Consider the following 18,617-nt stretch of genomic DNA (forward strand, 5'->3'; position numbering starts at 1 on the left):
CTCTGATTATTCCTGTCTGCCTAAGTGGCCTCTTGGGAATGTGAGTAGGTAGACATAAGTTAGGGTGGTCCTGAGAATGCTGTAAATGTAGCTCTGGAGTCTACCTGACCCATGTCAGGCCACAATTAGAGAACATAGGACCATGTTGTGCCCCCACACCTATCTTCTGATGAGCACTGCTCAGCCAGACACAAGAATAGGGGTTCTATCTGATAGATTAAACTTTCTCTCTCAGAAAAAGTTATCCTTCAGGGCATAGGACCCATCCAAGTAACAAAGGAGCTGGGGGGACATGGAAAGACTCCTTTGGCCATAAAGTCTTAGCTCCCTTCATGTTCTTTGCTGCAGGCACCCATAGTGTCAACAAGAATGACTGTGGGCTAGCCAAGTTTTAGAATGAACAGCTTGATCATGTGACGTCTGTGACCTTCAGTTAAAGAGACTGATCCTGAAAACTCTCCTCTCACTTCTGTTGAAGTGCTTTAGAAACAGAAGTAGAGATCTGTATTCACATGACTTGTACAATTTGGCCCAAAGTACTAGAAAGTGACAGTTTTGTTGGCAATAAACTATTGCAAACAGTTTTATAACTAATCTCAGGCAAGAACAACATTTCCTAGAGTCTGTTTTTATAGCTTTTCCCTGACTTGGCATATAGTAAGCAGATTGTTCCCTCCATTTCTTATGCATTTTCAATCTTGCTATTTATAAAGCAATTAACTTTTAGGAATGACCTTTACACTAACATTAAAACCTGTTTGCCCTAGGTTTTGAAAAACCACATTTTCATCTTTTGAAAAATGAATTAAATGCCTTGAAAATATTGCGAACATAACCAAAAAGGAGATCAGCACTATAATATGAAGAGCGTTGGCTGTCATACGGTATATGAAAGATGGAAGGAATACAGTCCAGAGATTCAGACAACCGATAGTCAGATGGTGATAGTGTAAAGCTACTCAGGAAAATATGCCAGGAGGAAAGAACATTATTTTTATGCTTTCCTGACACAGTGAGTCTTTGCAGTAAACTATTCCCATTGATTCTTTTTACCAGAATAAACAAACATAGCATATTTTATTTTTACAAATCAAATACCTGCCAAAATTAGCTAAGAGTTGGATTCCTTGGCAGTTTCATTTATCCAGTTCTCCTAAGCTGAGACTGACAAATTTGAATCAATGACTTGTCATGGAGCTGCATTTCTGACCTTACTTTCGCTGTTTTCTTGTTTCTAGGGAAACCCACAAAGCTAAAGAAAGAAAATATCTGTTTTAACCTTTCTTTTCACATTTAGTGTAACAGTTAACATTAGATATAGAAATGAAGGAGCAAATGTAATTCAGAATTACAATCATATTAACCACAACAGCAGAAACAATTAATTGAAAGAACAAAGCAAATTGCAACTCTGCACTGATTTCCCCATGCAGCTTTGCACTTTAGCAAGCTATTTCATATAAATAATCCATGCAGATACCTTGAGTGCTGTACCTTCACTGTATTTCCTTTAGTTTCTTTGGTCATCCAAAATTAATTTCTTCAAAGAAGACAATGGAGCTAAACCTTGCCTTCTATCCACCTTTAAAGAAATAGACAAACAGTCAAGCAAGCTTAGGTTTTCTCCAAAGTAAAATATATACATAAGGGCTCCAAAATGCATATTTCTATTATACGTAATACAATGTCACAGCAAGTAATGGAAACATTTAATCAGGCTTAATGGCACAGTGACAATATGAAATCAGAGAAGGAATATAATCAACCACAGAAAAAGCAGAATTTAATTAAACAGCAATGTTGTTATTGCATGTGCACTTCGCTGACACTAAGGACTAGTTTATACCTTCGGACCCAGCCCCGAGCAAGAGGCAGTGCATACTCAATATCCACCCCAGGAATGGCTCCAGGACACCCAGTGCCATTTCTTGTTCCACAGATGGGTAAGTAAGCTATAGCAGCCCTTGAAGAAGGCACAGCTTTGTTTCTACTCACATCTGGCCCGCTACTCAGGCCAGGAAGTAGGAGGAGGCAGAGCCATGGTTCTGTCCACTTCCTACTTCTCTCTGCGCAATCTCCCCCTCCCCCCGCTTGCTCGCAGTGGGGAGTACTTGGAGAGCCACGTCTGTGCTTCATGGCAGACCAGAGACCGTATTCCCCCTCACTTCCCAGCTTGGCTAAGTAGGACAAGGACATAATCGTGCCCTAATTGATTGTCTCCCAACACCTCTATGAGGTTATTATGGTAAATATTATCTCTGTTTTACAGATATGGAAACTGAAACACAGAGTTTAAGTGAAATACCCTAGACCACACAATACAGGATAAGGGGTCGCTGAGAGATTAATGAATGCCTCTGCTCCACTCCTTGATGCTTCAGTTTAGCATAACATGTTTTAATAGTGCACTGGGAAGAAAATGATTTGGATTCAGCAACACACTTAGTTTGTAGATCAAGGTTACGGGCTTGGGCCAGCCACGTAGCTGTCCCCACAACTCACTTAAGTATGGGCTGAAATGCGTATAAGGTGGGTTTGGAGGGGAACCGTTAGAACTGACAGAGCTGATTAGTCCAGAAAAGAGATTAGCAAGCAGATAGCAATGTGCACTGGGAAGATGATGAGAGGCAATCATTAGGCACAAAGGATGAACTCCCTAATCTCTCTCATAAGGCTGGAGTGTATAACTCTGATGTGGGTGCAGTGTACATCCCTCGATGCTTGAAACTGTGGTTAACCCATTGGGTTCAAGGAGTGACTGTCCAAGTTAATCTCTGGCAACCCTAATGGCAGGAATCCAGTGAGGTACAGGGACACTAGCTGGGGCAATTTAACTCACTCCAGTCCCTAGTATAAGACTGAGAGGGACCAAAGCCAGGACCAGCAGTGAGGATTGAGACAAGGTGTTGGATTTCAACTTCCAGCATAGACTGACGCATCCATCAACAGTGCCATAATTCTGAGTATGAAGAAGAGGCAAGAGTATGCGATTTTGGTATGAAGCCAAATCCTGATGGCTGGCTGTGTGAAGAGAGGTTATGGGTGGTCTCTGTCCCATGAGTGAAGGACCTTTATTGCAAGCTGCTAAGTATGGAATACGGAATACTGCATGGGACACATTTGCTGCTGGGTAACAACAGCAGTGATGTTAAATGTCAAATATTCACAGTTCATAAGGTTCGATTGATTTAATTAATAAAGTTGAGGCTACGCATAATTATATGCATGGTAGCTTACCACTTCATTTCCTGTCTCTACTCCTACACAGATGCGTAAAGCGGCAAAGATCTTTCACATTCCCATCTGCTGATTTTGAGTGCTACCTTATCTTCCCCCCCTTGTGGATCTGAAAAGGAGTGGTATTAATCATCAAATAATTTCCCTCTTTGACCTAAATTTATTCTTCATTTGGGATGAAATATGACCGCACTCTGACATGAAAATCAAGGTCAGAGAACTGCATGCAGTTCATCAGCCAATGTTTTCATGCAGATAGCAATATTTGAAAAGGAAAAACAGAAAAAACCTCTCTCTCTCTCTCTCTCTCAACCTGTATAAGTAGCAATATGTGTTACACATGCTTGATCCTGTTTCCTTCTGTTTGGAAGATACCAGAAGCATAAACTGTATCACAGTAATGTAATCAGGAAGCTTAACATTAAGTTTCAGTATGCATCTCCTGAGAAAATCATTACAGTGTTTATATAGGGAAAATCCAACTTAAATAGAAATATAGAAAACGAAAAATGAAAATATAAATAATCAATGCAAGTGCTTTTTAAAGTTAACAGATGGCTCTTTTTAGAGACTGAAGGCCTCAGGTTAGAGATTGTGATGCACTCTCTCTTCCATACTCCTCATCAAAATATATTGCATCTCCCTTGATAGCCACTATTTCTGCAGAACAGAAAAGACCATTCAAATCTTCTTTACCCCCAACAGAGTAACGTTATTGTCAGCAAACAATACTGAAATATCAACCAGGGCTTGATGGGGAGAACATACTGAAAAAATAAACTTTCCATTTCACATATGAGAAAATTTTAAATATATTTTTTAAACAATTATGATTTTCTTCTCTGTTTCCTCATGTCTCATTGCAGCACTGACAGCAACTAGTTAAAGTGATAGGATTCCCAGCAGATGTATAACGACGTGACAAATTGTAGTCTGGCTTATTTCTCACTTTCCTCTACATGCATCTGTGATCATCAAGCTAACCAAGTACTCCAAAGTTTTAATCCCAAAACAGCTTTTGAAATTGCGGCACCAGACAGCAGAGCAAAAGGTCAGATCACTAAGCCATTTTAGCCCAAAACCTGGAAGGAAACAGTCATAACCCATTAATCCTGAACTCTGTACCCCATTCCTTCTCTTGATTTAAAAAGTTGCTGAGGACTTTGGATTTCCAGCTTATGCCTAATTATCCTTGCAAATCCTTTGTCTCTTCTCAAGTTCAATGCTATGGAATTTATTAGATGACACCAGACAGCTTCCAGTGTGCTGAAATGCTTACATGTGTTTTGGAGAAGTTACACATTCTTTATTTGCTCCAAATATGTGAGCCGTTGTCTTTTGTGGGGGAAATGTGTGTTCCTTTAAATGAGGGACATCCCCACCTACCATCATTAATATGTAAATGATTTAAGCACATAGCTGCTATTTCAATTATTCAAATAGTATGAACTCTTGCATTTATGTATATCCCAATGTATGGGTGGGTGTCTCTCTTACTCTATGACAGATTTTGATAGGTATTCAGCACTTCTGAGTGTTTGCTCTACACTCTACATACAAAACAAGTTTTACATAAAGGAAATGTACACAACTCCTCCCGCTCTCATCTATCTATATCTGTCTGTCTGTCTATCTAAGGGTATGTCTACACCCAGCCGCTAGTTCGGCGGCTGGGAATCGAAGTTCTGGGTTCGACTTATCGCGTCTTGTCTGGACGCGATAAGTCGAACCAGGAAGTGATCGCCGTCGACTGCGGTACTCCAGCTATACGAGAGGAGTACCGCGGCGTCGACGGGGGAGCCTGCCTGTCGCGTGTGGACCGAGGTAAGTTCGAACTAAGGTACTTCGACTTCAGCTACGTTATTCACGTAGCTGAAGTTGCGTACCTTAGTTCGAATTGGGGGGTAAGTGTAGACCAGGCCTCAGAGGGAGAAATTAACAAATGAACATAAGCCAGATCCTGTGAATACTTATTCATGTAACTAGACTTGATGCAAACAGTTTAATTCCAGCCTGAGTAAGGGGTTTTCAAGATCAATCTTTTATCAACAGAGTTTATGGCCCAAACCTTCTCATATTGAAGTTAATGGGAAAATATCTATCAAGTCAATAGGTGTCGGACTAGTTCCCTTATTCATCTCTGCATGCAGTATCTGGGATGTTGGCTGGAGCTGTTTGGAAACAAAGGGAAGTGGGGAGTTCACAATTCCACTTTTCACCAACTTCCTGCTGAAACTTAGTTGCAGTGGAATTTTTCTGACCAGCTCTGAAGCTTACAGTCTTATTAAAAAATAACAAAAACTTGGATGAACAAACAAACATAAACAGCCATTTCTTAAAACCAGCTAAAAAAAAAGATGAAAATATGGGGAAAGTACTTTCTCTCTCGTCTTTTATATTCAACAGGATCATGAAATCATTCCTATCAAGGCTTCAGCAAAAAGTGTGTGCTTTTTTGTTAGCTGTTCAGCAGCTGTGAGGAACAATCTACCACATAGTACAAAAGTCCTTTTAGTATGTGAAAGAGAGCAGCCGTGAGGGGAACTTAGCATCCAACAGCCTCAGGCCATGTGCTCTACCCATTTTCCATTCTCAAGGCAGAGTTAATTTCACAGCCAAACTTTTTAGCAGGATCCTGAGCACAAACAAAACATCCTTTGTACTTGGAGGGAAGGAAAGCAATACAAGCTGAATTTCTGAAGCAGGGTCCTTTTTCCCCCTCCTAAATGTAAAATGCAGCCAATACAGTACTAGACACTCTCAGAGAGCTGGTTGACAGTCTCAACAAAGCAGGTAGCAAAAATGATCTGGCTTTTCAGGGTGACACACAAAGAAGAGAGCTGGGATCCTTTTAAAGAAATGAAATGGTTTCTTTGTAAAACAGAAGATGTCAAGAAGGTTCACAAGAGAGAACAATTTTAACTCTGTTTCATTTAGCTGGCATACACTTGAGAGTTATTTCATTGTGGAGCAGCGTCACTCTGAAATTCCAAATGGAAGTACAATTCAGAGGTGTCTACATTAAATTATTTTCCTTAAAATTTCCCATCAATGTTACAATTGCTACAGCTCCCTCAATGGAGTAACAATAATTTAAGTGCTAGATAGAAAAGGGTGCCTGCATTTTAATCACTGGTTTGTCTAACCTTGCTCAGAGCAGGGTTTCCCATAGGAGGAAACTATCTGGCCCTCTACTGGTATTACATTTAACTTTCTATAGTTTGGTATCTCATCAGAACTCAGTGTAGCCATTTGTGAAATAATTTAGTGGACTTACCTTTGCCTCACAAAAAACATCCTTTCTTGGTCAAATATACCCAAACAATATCTCCTTCCCTGAAGTCAAGTTCACACCTGAGGTGAATTTTAGGATCATCTTCCAAGGACATATAATTGTAGACTGCAACAAACTAAAATAATGTGTCATAACACTAGGACTCTTCAATGAATGGCACCTTTGTAATTAGTACCATGTCCCACATGAACAGCCACACAACGTCTTAGCTTTCAAAGCTCTCTCTGATGCAGGGCAAGCCAAGGGCCTAATCCAATGATTTACCCGCCCTTAACATTAATCAGGGAGTGTATGCCTATATATATATATATATTATTCCTCCCTCTCTTACGTGGCTTGCAGGGTTACTATAGCAACCTGTATGTGACCTGCATAATTAAGATAGCTAGGAAGAGCTGTTAGTTAATGTATTTATGGGCATGAATGGGAAACTTTAAAGATTAATGGTCCAAAGGATTCAGATATATTATAAACACAGCTTTAAAACACATTAGGCCAAATCCATGCTTGGTGTAACCCACTGAAGTCAGTGCAGCTACACATCATGGTTGAATTAGTCCCACTGCAGGAATATCCTATCATTAAAGTTTTGACTTAAAATATGTAAAAGGCAAACTGTGTTTTGCTCTTGGAGTAATGTGCAGCAGGCAAATGCTTAAGGGAGTATAGAAAGTTGGACCAAAAAGGGCACAAATAACTCACCTCTGTCATCCATCATCGGTGGCTTTATTTTGCTAGTACTGTAGCTAGTTTTGTAAATTACTAGCTAGTGTGCTGTGTGTGTGTTTGTCCATTTTTGTCTTCTTAGAGTCTCATTTCATCCATTACAGCAGGTAGGCTACACAGGAAGGGCAGCCTAGCCAGTGCAACAGTCAGCCCATGATAAATTTGTCTGCCCTAGTCTGCAGTCAGTCATAGCTGGTGTGACATACCCACTTGATTTCACCAGCCACACACCAGCAAAGAATGGCTGACTGTCCAAGTGCACTGCTGCTCTTTCCTCATACTAAAAAGACATTTGCATCATATACTAAAAGATTGTACATGGTAGATTGTTCCACAAAGCTGCTGAACAGCTAACATACATACACACACACACACTCTTTGGTGAAGCCAACAAAACAATTTGGAAAGTATAAACATTGGCGGAAATGGTGCCGGAGCAAGATAGCGGATAGCTTAGAGCAGTGTTGTAGACAGATTACAGTACGCTGGTCAACCACAAAGCCAAGGAGTCAGGGTTGAACACATGGCAAATATTGGATCATAGAAACAGAATGAAGACTGGAAAACGAAAGAAGAGGATGCTGGCTTGGACAAACAAAAGCCACTTTCACCGATCATAAACTGAGATGGGGGCAAAAAGTATGTGAAGAGAACAAATACAAACAACATGCAGAACAGGGAACTACATGATGTAAGATTATACCAGGCTGAAGCTCTTGCAGTAATGATGCATGAGTTGAAAAGATATTAGTGGGAAATCAATTGGTCTATGCAAAACAAGATGGGATGGTAAAGGAGAATTCTAGCATGACGAACATAGGATATTGACATCGGGGAGAGAAGATGGTGGACACCAGGATGGAGTTGCATTGATTCTGAAAGCTGAAGGCAAGCCAGGCTCTTATGACATTTAACCCAATTTCTCCTTGTATGTTGAAGGAGAGATTCAGAATCAAATTTGGTGCAATAGTACAAGTACATGTGCTGACAGTAGCCGAACCCAAAGAAATTGACAAAATGTATAACAATGTACAGAAAACAATACAGGAAATTTTAAGATAAGTTATTGGGGATGGGAGATTTTAAAGCAAAACTGGGATCGGACTGGAATGCCTGGGCTAGCGTAATAGGCATGTATGAACTAGGGGAAGAAAACTGAAGAGGAGAAAGGGTACTAAATTTCTGCTTAAGCAACAACCTGGTGATAACAAACATGCTATTTCAACAAAGAAAGGTGCAGAGGAAGTAGACATGGATATCTGCTGATGGGCAAATGAAACGCATGGTAGAATTTGTATTTGTGAATCAGAGATGGAAATCAAGTGTGTTGCTGTACAGATCATTGCAGTCAATGTCGAATCAGATCATAAGTAAGTGCTGGTATCAATAAGGTTGAGGCTGAAAGCAATCAAAAAAGTGCCAAGAACTAAGATCTATGAAGGGGGCAAATTGAAAGAGCCAGATTTCAGGAAAGAATACAAAGAAGATGTGGAAATAGAACACACCTCTGGTGAAAGAAGAAATGAACATTGAAGAGACAGGGGACAGTTTAAAAATGGGATTTTCAGAGCAGTTGAACAAGTGTTGGGCTGCAAGGCCAAAATGAAGAAACCAAGGTGGACAATGGATGAAGTGCTGTAGCTGAATGCAGGGCCGGCTCCAGGGTTTTTGCTGCCCCAAGCGGCAGAAAAAATAAATAAATCCGCGATCGCAATCCGCAACAGCTCTACTGCGCCGCTTTCTTCTTCGGCGGCAATTCGGCGGCAGGTCCTTCCCTCCGAGAGGGACCGAGGGATCCTCTGCCAAATTGTCGCCGAAGAGCCCAACGTGCCGCCCCTTCCCCTTGGCCGCTCCAAGCACCTGCTTGCTCAGCTGGTGCCTGGAGCCGGCCCTGGCTGCGTGGCAAGTGTAATAAGATGAATGAGAATAAAAGCAGGACATAAGAGCTGAGTACAACAGGCTGACCAGAGAGAGAGAGAAAGCGAGAGAAATAACTGAACGATGTAGAGAAGCAGAAGAACACATGAAGAGAAATGCAACACAAGCGAACTGAGTAAAACATATGAGTTGAAGATGTTGGCAGTGAAAGACAAATGCGGACAAATAACTGACGATGAACAAGTAAAGAATAAGTGATGGAAAGAATATTTTGAAGAGCTATAAACTGTGCAGAACACAGTAGATGAAATGGTCCAGGAGAAGCTTCCCAGAACAAATGAGGGAGAGCAGATGCCAGAATTCTTAGAAGAAAAAGTAAAGATCTCAATAGGAAATTTGAAAAGGAAAAAGGTGCCGGGAAGTGACAACATAACCACATAGCTGCTGCATGCAGGTGAGGAACATATGGTAAAGGCAATGCACAAGCTATTCAAGAAGATTTACAAACAAGAGCAAGTGCTTAGTATCACTTAAAGCTCTGTTCTTTATTTTTGTTTTATTATAAATTCATCTTAGTGCTGTTATATTAAAGTGAGGTGTGCCTTCTCAGCTGTGTATTCTGTCTCTCTGGAGACAGAGGACTTGGTATTTCTGTAGGCATCTAGTGATAGGGCCTAGATGCTGTAGGGCAGTGGTTCTCAACAGGGCCGGCTCCAGGCACCAGCCGAGCAAGCTGGTGCTTGGGGCGGCAGCTTGTAGGAGGCGGCATTCCGCCCAATCCTAGGGCGGCACGGCCGCTTTTTTGTTGTTGTTATTGTTCCGCTCCAGCCGCCCTGTAGGGGGCAGCGGCGTGGAGGACGGGAGCGCCCTGCAGCAAGCCCGGCAGGGCAGCCCGTGTCCTTCCCTCCCAGCCGACTGGAGCGGTGTGGAGCCCTCCCAGCGGGAGGGGCCGCGTGGCAGCGCCCCGCTGAAGTCCTGGCCGCCCCCCTTCTCTCTCTCCCCCCGCTCGCCGGGGCACATCTGCAGGGCAGGGAATTCCCCTGTACCCTGGCTCTGGCCGCACCGCAGGTTTTTTTTTTTTTGGTTTGCTGTTCTGGCCTCCGCGTTTTTTTTTTTTGCTTGGGGCGGCCAGAAAGCCAGAGCCAGCCCTGGTTCTCAATCAGGGGTACGCGTGCCCCTGGGGGTATGCAGAGCTCTTCCAGGGGATATGTCAACTCATCTAGATCAGTGTTTCTCAACCAGGGCTGGCTCCAGGCACCAGCATTCCAAGCAGGAGCTTGGGGTGGCAATCTGCAAGTGGCGGCAGTCCGTGTGTTTTTGCTGCCCCAAGCAGCGCGCCGAATTGCCGCCGCAGATGGCGGGGGGCAGTCCGTGTGCCGTTAGGGCTGCACGCGCATTTCTGCGGCAGCGGCAATTCGGCGGCAACTTCTATGTTCAGCTGCCCGTGGCGGCAATTCGGTGGCTTCTGTCTTCTGGCTGAAGACAGAAGCTGCTGCCGAATTGCCACCGCCGTGGAAATGCGCGTGCCGTCCTAACGGCACACAGACTGCCCCCGCCGTCCATGGCGGCAATTCGGCGCGCTGCTTGGGGCGGCAAAAACAGTAGAGCCGGCCCTGTTCTCAACCTGGTGGTCATGGGGGTCGCAAGTGCAGGGCCGGCGTTAGGCGGTGGCAAGCAGGACAATTGCTTGGGGCTGCACGCCACAGGGGGCCCCGTGAAGCTGCTACATGCTTCAGCCCCAGGTGGCAGAGATCAGGCTTCAGACTCCTGAGAGGAGTACAATAGTCTAGAAAGGCTGAGAACCACTGCTGTAGGGACACGCTTCAGGAGAGTTCAGGACCTGTATTTTGGGGATTAGTTTTAAGGTTGTTCTTGTGGCTAAGGCACTGGTCAGTTTCCAGCTGTGCCACAGGCTACATCTACACTGCAGCTGGCAGCATGCTTCCCAGCATTGGTAGACAGACAATCAGTAGCTCCTTTATCTAGGACAGTAAAAATAGCAGCATAACTGCTACGGACCCTTGGGTACATACTTGGCAGTTAGCCCCAGCCACTGCCCATGCTACACCCAGTGACACTGCTATTTTTAGCATGCTAGCTCAAGCAGAGCCAGCTCATATCTGTCTATCTGCACTGGGAAGCATGCACTTCCTGTCTCATGCACTTCCTGTCTCATGTACTAGCATGATTAAATTAATCTCATGCGCTGCTCTGGACAGATCTCACAGGAACACTTTTTCCCAGGTCCAACAAGAGGCTCTTCAGCAGCAGCAGCAAAGCTGAAACTGAAGAGGCAACAGGCAGGCATGTATGCAGCAGGGAATGGGAGGGATAGGCCCTCACATGTGTTACAAATTGTTTTTGGGCCCACCCAAACCACCTTTCTAAATATCATGGGGGAGTTGAGAAGCCATTATTAAAATATAAAAAGGAGATTTTTAAGCAAACATAATTCAGGACATGCCATTTAAATCTGATTTATCAGATTTTTAGACAAAGACTCTGGAGAGCAATATAGTTAAAGGTATTGGCTTGCCTGCTGCTGAGGATGAGAGAGGAAGCAGGAACCTTTTTAAAAGACTTCCTAGACATCAACAGGGTGGTCTCTTTTGACATCATCCGTGGGTCCCCCTTCACGCCCACAGCACATGGAGCAGTGCAGTAAGCCATGTTTCAGGAGTCTGCACTGGAGCACTAGTGAGGATTAGTGAAGTTTGGGGATTACTGGATAAGAGAAACCAGGCCAGTATAGGTTACACACTGTCCCACACTGCCCTGTGGGGAAAATTATTTCACTCACATTGGCTCTGGCACTCAGTAATCCATAGACCTCACTGTGTATCCTCCCCTTTTCCCCTTAAGCATGGCCTAGTGATGCCTAGATGCTATGATGATGGGAGAATGAAAAAGCAGGTAGTCACAATATTCTAAAATGACTACAATTCTAAGCCAAACAATTGGAACAAAGGGCTTGAAGGACTATTAGGTGCCACAGAAGGTAAGCGCATTAGCATGAGAGACAAGATTAATAAGTACACATGAATTTGTTGTCTCACTTTGTCCACATTATGAAACCAGCAGCCAGTTCAGCATGATGGTCCTTTCTTACTCACACACTGGGCTAGTGGAGATACTGCAGGTCAGCACTGAGGTGCATTGTCAGAACTATGCTGTCAGTAGGGTGACCAGACAGCAAGTGTGAAAAATCGGGACAGGGGGTGGGGGGTAATAAGCGCCTATAGAAGAAAATGCCCCGAATATCGGGACTGTCCCTATAAAATAGGGACATCTGGTCACCCTAGCTTTCAGGGATCATGGGTCTTGAATGTGGGTCCTCAGATTGCAGCCACCATTCATCAGCATATTGGTACCAGGAGGAGGGTGGGCTAGTGGACCCTAGCTCACCAGAGGCACTGCCTATGAAGCTCTTGATTGGAAGAGATATCCAGCTTCTCTGATTGGCTCAGACTCACTATTTAAGCCAGAAAGAAGGCACAGGAAGTTGTCTCAGAAACTTGTCCCATCCTGTTCCAAATCCCTACTTATATGCCCCCACCCATGGCAACAGATGCTGACTCCAACCTTTGGCTTGACTTCTGACTCCATCTCCGACCCTTGGCGTGACTCTTGACTCTGTTTCTGGTTCTGCTACATTCGTCTCTTGGACCAGATTCTGTGCTCCACTTAGGACTAAATCAAGAATTGCCTCTTCTCTTGTGGATTCCAGGACTAGCTGCTCCAAGAAACAGTCATTTATAGTGTCAAGAAACTATCTCTGCATCCTTTCCTGAGGTGACATGTACCCAGGCAATATGGGGATAGTTGAAATGCCCCATTATTATTGAGTTCAATATTTTTATAGCCTCTTTAATCTCCTGGAGCACTTCACAGTCACCATCACTATCCTGGTCAGGTGGTTGGTAGTGTATCCCTACTGCTTAGTCAAGGATCCTGTCCCATTGTTAGTCAAGCATGACATTTCTATCCATACAGATTCTATGGTACCATTTGGTTCATTTAAAATTTGTACTGTATATATTTGTACTATATATATATTGTACACCTTTGAAAGCTTCGAACTTCACCATCTTCGAAAGCTTCAAGTACTAAACCAAAAATGGTAAGCAGCTAAAATATTGTGAGTGACTTTAATGCTAATGGGTATAAAGGACTGATAGCACAGGCTAGAGGCAAGCAGAGTACAAAATTTCCTGCATATGTTATGGATTGGGACGAAAGTGGTCATAGTTTGGTTGAAACTATAGTAAAGAACAGAATTATGAGATGCATAGATGAACACAATTTGTTGGGGAAGAGTCAGCATGGCTTTTATAAATGGAAATTCTTTGAGGGGGTCAAACAAACATGTGGGCAAGGGGGATCCAGTGGATACAGTGTACTTTGACTTTCAGAAGGCCTTTGACAATGTCCCTCATCAAAGGCTCTTCAACAAAGTAGGCAGTCATAGGATAAGAGGGAAGGTCCTCCTACGGATCAGTAACTGGTTAAAAGGAAACAAAGAGTAGGAATAAATGGTCAGTTTTTAGAATGGAGACTGGCAAATAGTGGTGACCCATAGAGATCAGTACTGGGGCCAGTGTTGTTCAACATATTCATAAATGATCCGGAAAAAGGGGTAAACAGTGAGCTTGCAAAACTTGCAGACGGTACAAAATTAGTCACAGTAGTTAAGTCTGAAGCTGACTGCGAAGAGTTACAAATAGGGATGTAAAAGGTTAATCGGTTAACTGGAAAGCATTAGGCTTACCATTAACCGGACCTTAACCATTAACCCCCAGGGCTGGTCATGGCGGGGCCGGGACGGGTGCATTGACGGGACCCCGGCCCTCGCTATGCCGTGCCAATGGGACACCTGGCCACGGCGGGCAGGACACCAGCTCCGGTGAGACACCAGCCCTGGACGCGGGGCTCGGGCAGGCCAGCAGGACCCTAGCCCCAGTGGGCCGGAGGGACCCCGGTCCTGGCCATGTCCTGCCGGTGGGACACCAGCCCTGGCTGCTCTGGGCTGGGCTGGGCTGGGCCGATTGGTGGGATCCCGGCCCATGCTGGGCGTGCTGGAGTGGCCCCGGCCATGCCGGGCCAGCGGGACCCCATCCCCTGCTGCCCCACGCCGGTCCACCGCGGGAGCGACATTGGTTAGCCATTGACCGGTTAAATGATATAATTTTAATCGTTTAACCGGTTAATTTTTTTAACCGATATTTACATCTCTAGTTACAAAGGGATATCACAAAACTGGGTAATTGGGCAAAAAAATGACAGATGAAAGTCAATTTTGATAAAAACGAAGTAATGTACATTGGGAAACACAGCCACAACTATACATAGGAAATCGTGGGGTCTACATTAGCGGTTGCCATTCAAGAAAGATCTTGGAGTCACTGTGGATAGTTCTCTGAAAACATTCACTCAACGTGCAGTGGCAGTCAAAAAGGCTAACAGAATGTTAGGAACCATTAGGAAAGGGATAGATAATAAGACAGAACATATAATGGCTCTATATAAATCCATGGTACGCCCACATCTTGAAAACTGCATGCAGATCTGGTCGTCCCATCTCAAAAACGATATATTAGAATTGACAAAGGTACAGAGAAGGGCAACAAAAATGCTAAGGGGTATGGAAAAGCTTCCCATATGAGGAGAGATTAAAAAGACTTGGACTTTCAGCTTCAAAAAGAGATGACTAAGAAGGGATATGATAGAGGTCTATAAAATCTTTACTTGTGTGGAGAAAGATAATAAGGAAGTGTTATTTACTCCTTCACATAACACAAGAATCAGGGATCACCCAATGAAATTAGTAAGCGGCAGGTTTAAAACAAACAAAAGGAAGTACTTCTTCACACAATGAACAGTCAACCTGTGGAACTCGTTGCCAGGGGATGTTGTGTAGGCCAAAACTATAGTAGGGTTCAAAAAAGAACTAGATAAGTTCATGAAGGATAGGTCCATCAATGGGTATTAGCCAGGATGGTCAGCTTACAACCTCATGCTTCTGAGTGCCCCAGCCTCTGATTGCCAGAAGCTGGAAGTGGACAACAGGGGATGGATCACTTGATGATTACCTGTTCTGTTCATTCCCTCTGGGGCACCTGGCATTGGCTACTGTCAGAAGACAGGTTACTGGGCTAGGTGGACCATTGGTCTGACCTAGTATGGCCATTCTTATGTTCTAACATATGCAAAAAATTATCAGAGGCTGATGCCAAGGGATTTGGTTTAATGAGAACATAACAATAAACTTTATATTTAAACAGATTTTCACTTAAACACTATAAGTACTTATTCAGAATTTACCATGTGAAATGAGTGACCCAACATCATCAGTACATGCTCCCAGTTTAGTGAGAACAGGCCAGAATGCTATGGTTAGTTCCATTTAATTATCATTCAGCTACATAAATGGGCTGAGCAAGTGAAGCTAAGAAAGAAATCCCTATCTTATCTGCCCATGAGAAGGTTGTTTTCCTTTGTTTCTACTACTGTATCAGATTTCTCTCTGAGTGTGCTGCAGCCCAAGATTTTTTATAAATGAGCAGTTTTATCTTTCCGATCTAAAAGGAGAAAAATAAAGAAAGCTCAAGCTTTAGATGAGGATGTTTGCATTACATTTTTAGGTGATCATTTTAATTTACATGGAGACATGGACAGTACATCATATTTGCACTCAGCGTGCATACATAGCTGATACAGGGAGATGTTGGTCTGTGAGTGATAAATTGGAGGATTGGATAAATTGGACAGTACGTCATATTTGCACTCCGCTTGCACATATAGCTGATAGAGATGTTGGTCTATGAGGATTCCCATTCTAAAGGAAAGCTAGGACCAAGAAAGGGACTTTGTAAAGGATGTTCACGCCTGAACAATTAATCATGCTGAACTCTGTAAAACTTGCCCTTATGCCTTATCATGTCATGCATTCATAAAAAATCACAATTCATTATAGTCTTTTAAGCTAACACACCTCTCATGATTATCTTATATTTATGTGAAGCCCTGAAGATAGCCCTTAAGCAAGAGAAAAGCTTATGCAAGCTACCTGCTTTGACGAAGTATCTGAATTTGAGTTAGCCTGCATGCTGTGTACTGTGTTCACACAACAGCACACTCACACTTTGCCTCCATTTTCATTCTGGGATATATATAATGCAGAATCGTTCAGGGAATGGAGGAAAATCTGAGCAAGGTAAGCTGCTTATTGTCTCAAATAGTGCCATGTGAAGGATTCGCAACAAAACCCCCTTCCAACCCCAGATTTCAACATCTAGGAATTAAAGGCAAGACATTCTTGGGGAGGGTCTCTGACTCCTCAGTTTACTGCCCTCGTGAGCTGGGTGAGCCTGAGTTTTCTGATGTTTGGGGTATGTGTTTCACTAGCCTTGAGCTAGAACGCCAACAACAAACACCCACTAGGAAAATTTGGATTCAGGTCCAAATGTGGATCCAAACTCTGCAACCTACTAACACCTTAACCACAAGGCCAACCTTAATCTCCTCTCTGCACAAAATGTACTATGCTTTTACTTACATTCTTCCTCAGTGAGATAGAAATCTATTGTGCATCTTTTACTTACAGTGTTTCCCAAAATATTCCAAACTTTTAGTTCCTTATATTTCTAATCCATGGGACCTTGAACATTAACAGTCTTAATTTCTCTAGCTGTGCTTTCCCATAGCTGAATACCTTCGTACAGCTCCTTAGTAATAAACCCTCTCTATGGTATAGTGAATTCTATCTGTTCACAGTCACTGATCCAAGATACCCCTTATCACCACACTACAGATCATCTATTCCTTATTGGTCAATACCAGAGCTGAACCAGTCTCACTTTTAAGCCAATCGGCTAATTTTACCCCACAAAGTTGGGAGGGACAAGAAGCTAGCTCTGCAGATACCCACAATCCCAGTTTTCCTCATCATTAAATCAACTCCAGCACAGACATGCCAAACCTGCAAAAAAACGCAGAAATTGGGCTTGTTTTTGGCTTAATTGGCTTGTAAATTGCTTGTTAGCTAGTTTTTGGCTTGTAGCTTGTTGCTTCTTTTTTTATCAGCTCCCAGCAAGCAGGGACACGGTGGGGGTGGGGGGGGGCGAGAGTCAGGGGTGCACAGCAGGCCCACCACAGTCCGAGACTCCAGGCCGGGGGGATCTAGTCACATAGAGTGTTGGGGTTCTTAGGGATTGGCTTGTTTTGTCCTTGTTTTGAAATGGGATTAGCTTGATTTTTGGCTTATTCTGAAAGTTGGGGTGCTTATTTACCACATGAAAGTTGGCAACTGTGCTCCAGCAGCACCTCCATCCAGAGTTACATTACGAATTTCCTTTTCTAAGACAATGAAACTCTAATGTGTGCATGCAAGGTACATATTAATGAACTGCCATCATATGCTTCACTAAAAATGTAGCAGAAAAATACTTTTCATTTATGTAGAACTACTTTGATGTACAGTGTATTACTGATAACCCACAGGTTCTTTGGTATTACAAGTGCCTATTGATTAAAACACAAACATGCATAAGTTGTAAACAGGTGTTTGCCATGAGGACAGTAAAATGTATTCAGTCAGAAATGACCAGAGGATAAGACTTTCCATTGATAACACAGATGCAGTTGCTGCTACCTCATGGGAGCTGGCATCAGGCTTTTCGTCTTCAGGGTAATCACTAGAGGCAAATGATGAAGCTTCCTTTTTTGTTAAAGGACAACTAAATTGAATATTCATCTTCTCAGAAACCAAACCAGAAGAACCAACAGTCTGAACGCTGATTTGAAATGGCACAGAAAGATCCAGATTTTCTAAAACAGTCTGAAATGAGAGGAGATCTCCATTTTAAAATGAGTTTAAGTCATACATTAAAGCAATACTACTATTCATATAGAACTTTATGTAACACATATTAGGCCAATTTTCCACTGGTACAAATGGGCACAAGCTCCTTTGATTTCAATGGAGTTTTGCCTGTTTACATTGCAAAGAATTTGGCCCAGTGTGTGTGCACATGTGCCCGTGTAAAATAAGGGGGCAATGGGACAGGGTGAAATGGTATAAAGGTTTTATCAGCATAAGATTGGGATGTTCACATTACTCATGAGTGTCAAAACCACTCGTGAGTAATGCAGGTCATCCCAAGCTCATCCCAAGAAAGCCTTTGCACCATCCCCACCCCCCGTTCACATATTCTGTATATGTCATGTTACATAAGAAAACATTTTACACATGTTTAGAAAGATTTTAAACTATCTTCTTCTCATCTTCCCCTTTTGGTGGGAGGGCAAAGCACCTATTGGCTGCCTGGGTGCATCTGTGGGCCCTGGAACCCAGCTGTAAAAGGCTCAGAGGGAGTCATAAAACCCTTAAAAAGAGCACTAAAAGAGCTTTTCCATTCCTAAAAACGTCACTATTGTCAAGTCTGTGATCTCAGTCCCTTCTAGGGCTAGAAACTATTAGTTT

The 18,617-nt window shown here is 43.1% G+C and overlaps 1 protein-coding gene across 1 annotated transcript in view; it reads right to left on the reverse strand.

Moving 5' to 3' along the window:
* Positions 1-17,450: 17,450 nt before the first annotated feature.
* Positions 17,451-18,617, reverse strand: part of CUNH4orf50 (chromosome unknown C4orf50 homolog) — an 85,594-nt gene continuing 84,427 nt past the window's right edge. Inside the window, exon 18 of the mRNA XM_026648172.1 lies at positions 17,451-17,972. Within this exon, the coding sequence (XP_026503957.1) occupies positions 17,664-17,972 (309 nt within the window). The 3' untranslated portion in view covers positions 17,451-17,663. The remainder of the gene's footprint in view (positions 17,973-18,617) is intronic.

Source organism: Terrapene carolina, unplaced genomic scaffold (assembly GCF_002925995.2).
Source record: "Terrapene carolina triunguis isolate 2854851 unplaced genomic scaffold, T_m_triunguis-2.0 Scaffold66, whole genome shotgun sequence".
Lineage (NCBI taxonomy): Eukaryota > Metazoa > Chordata > Testudines > Emydidae > Terrapene > Terrapene triunguis.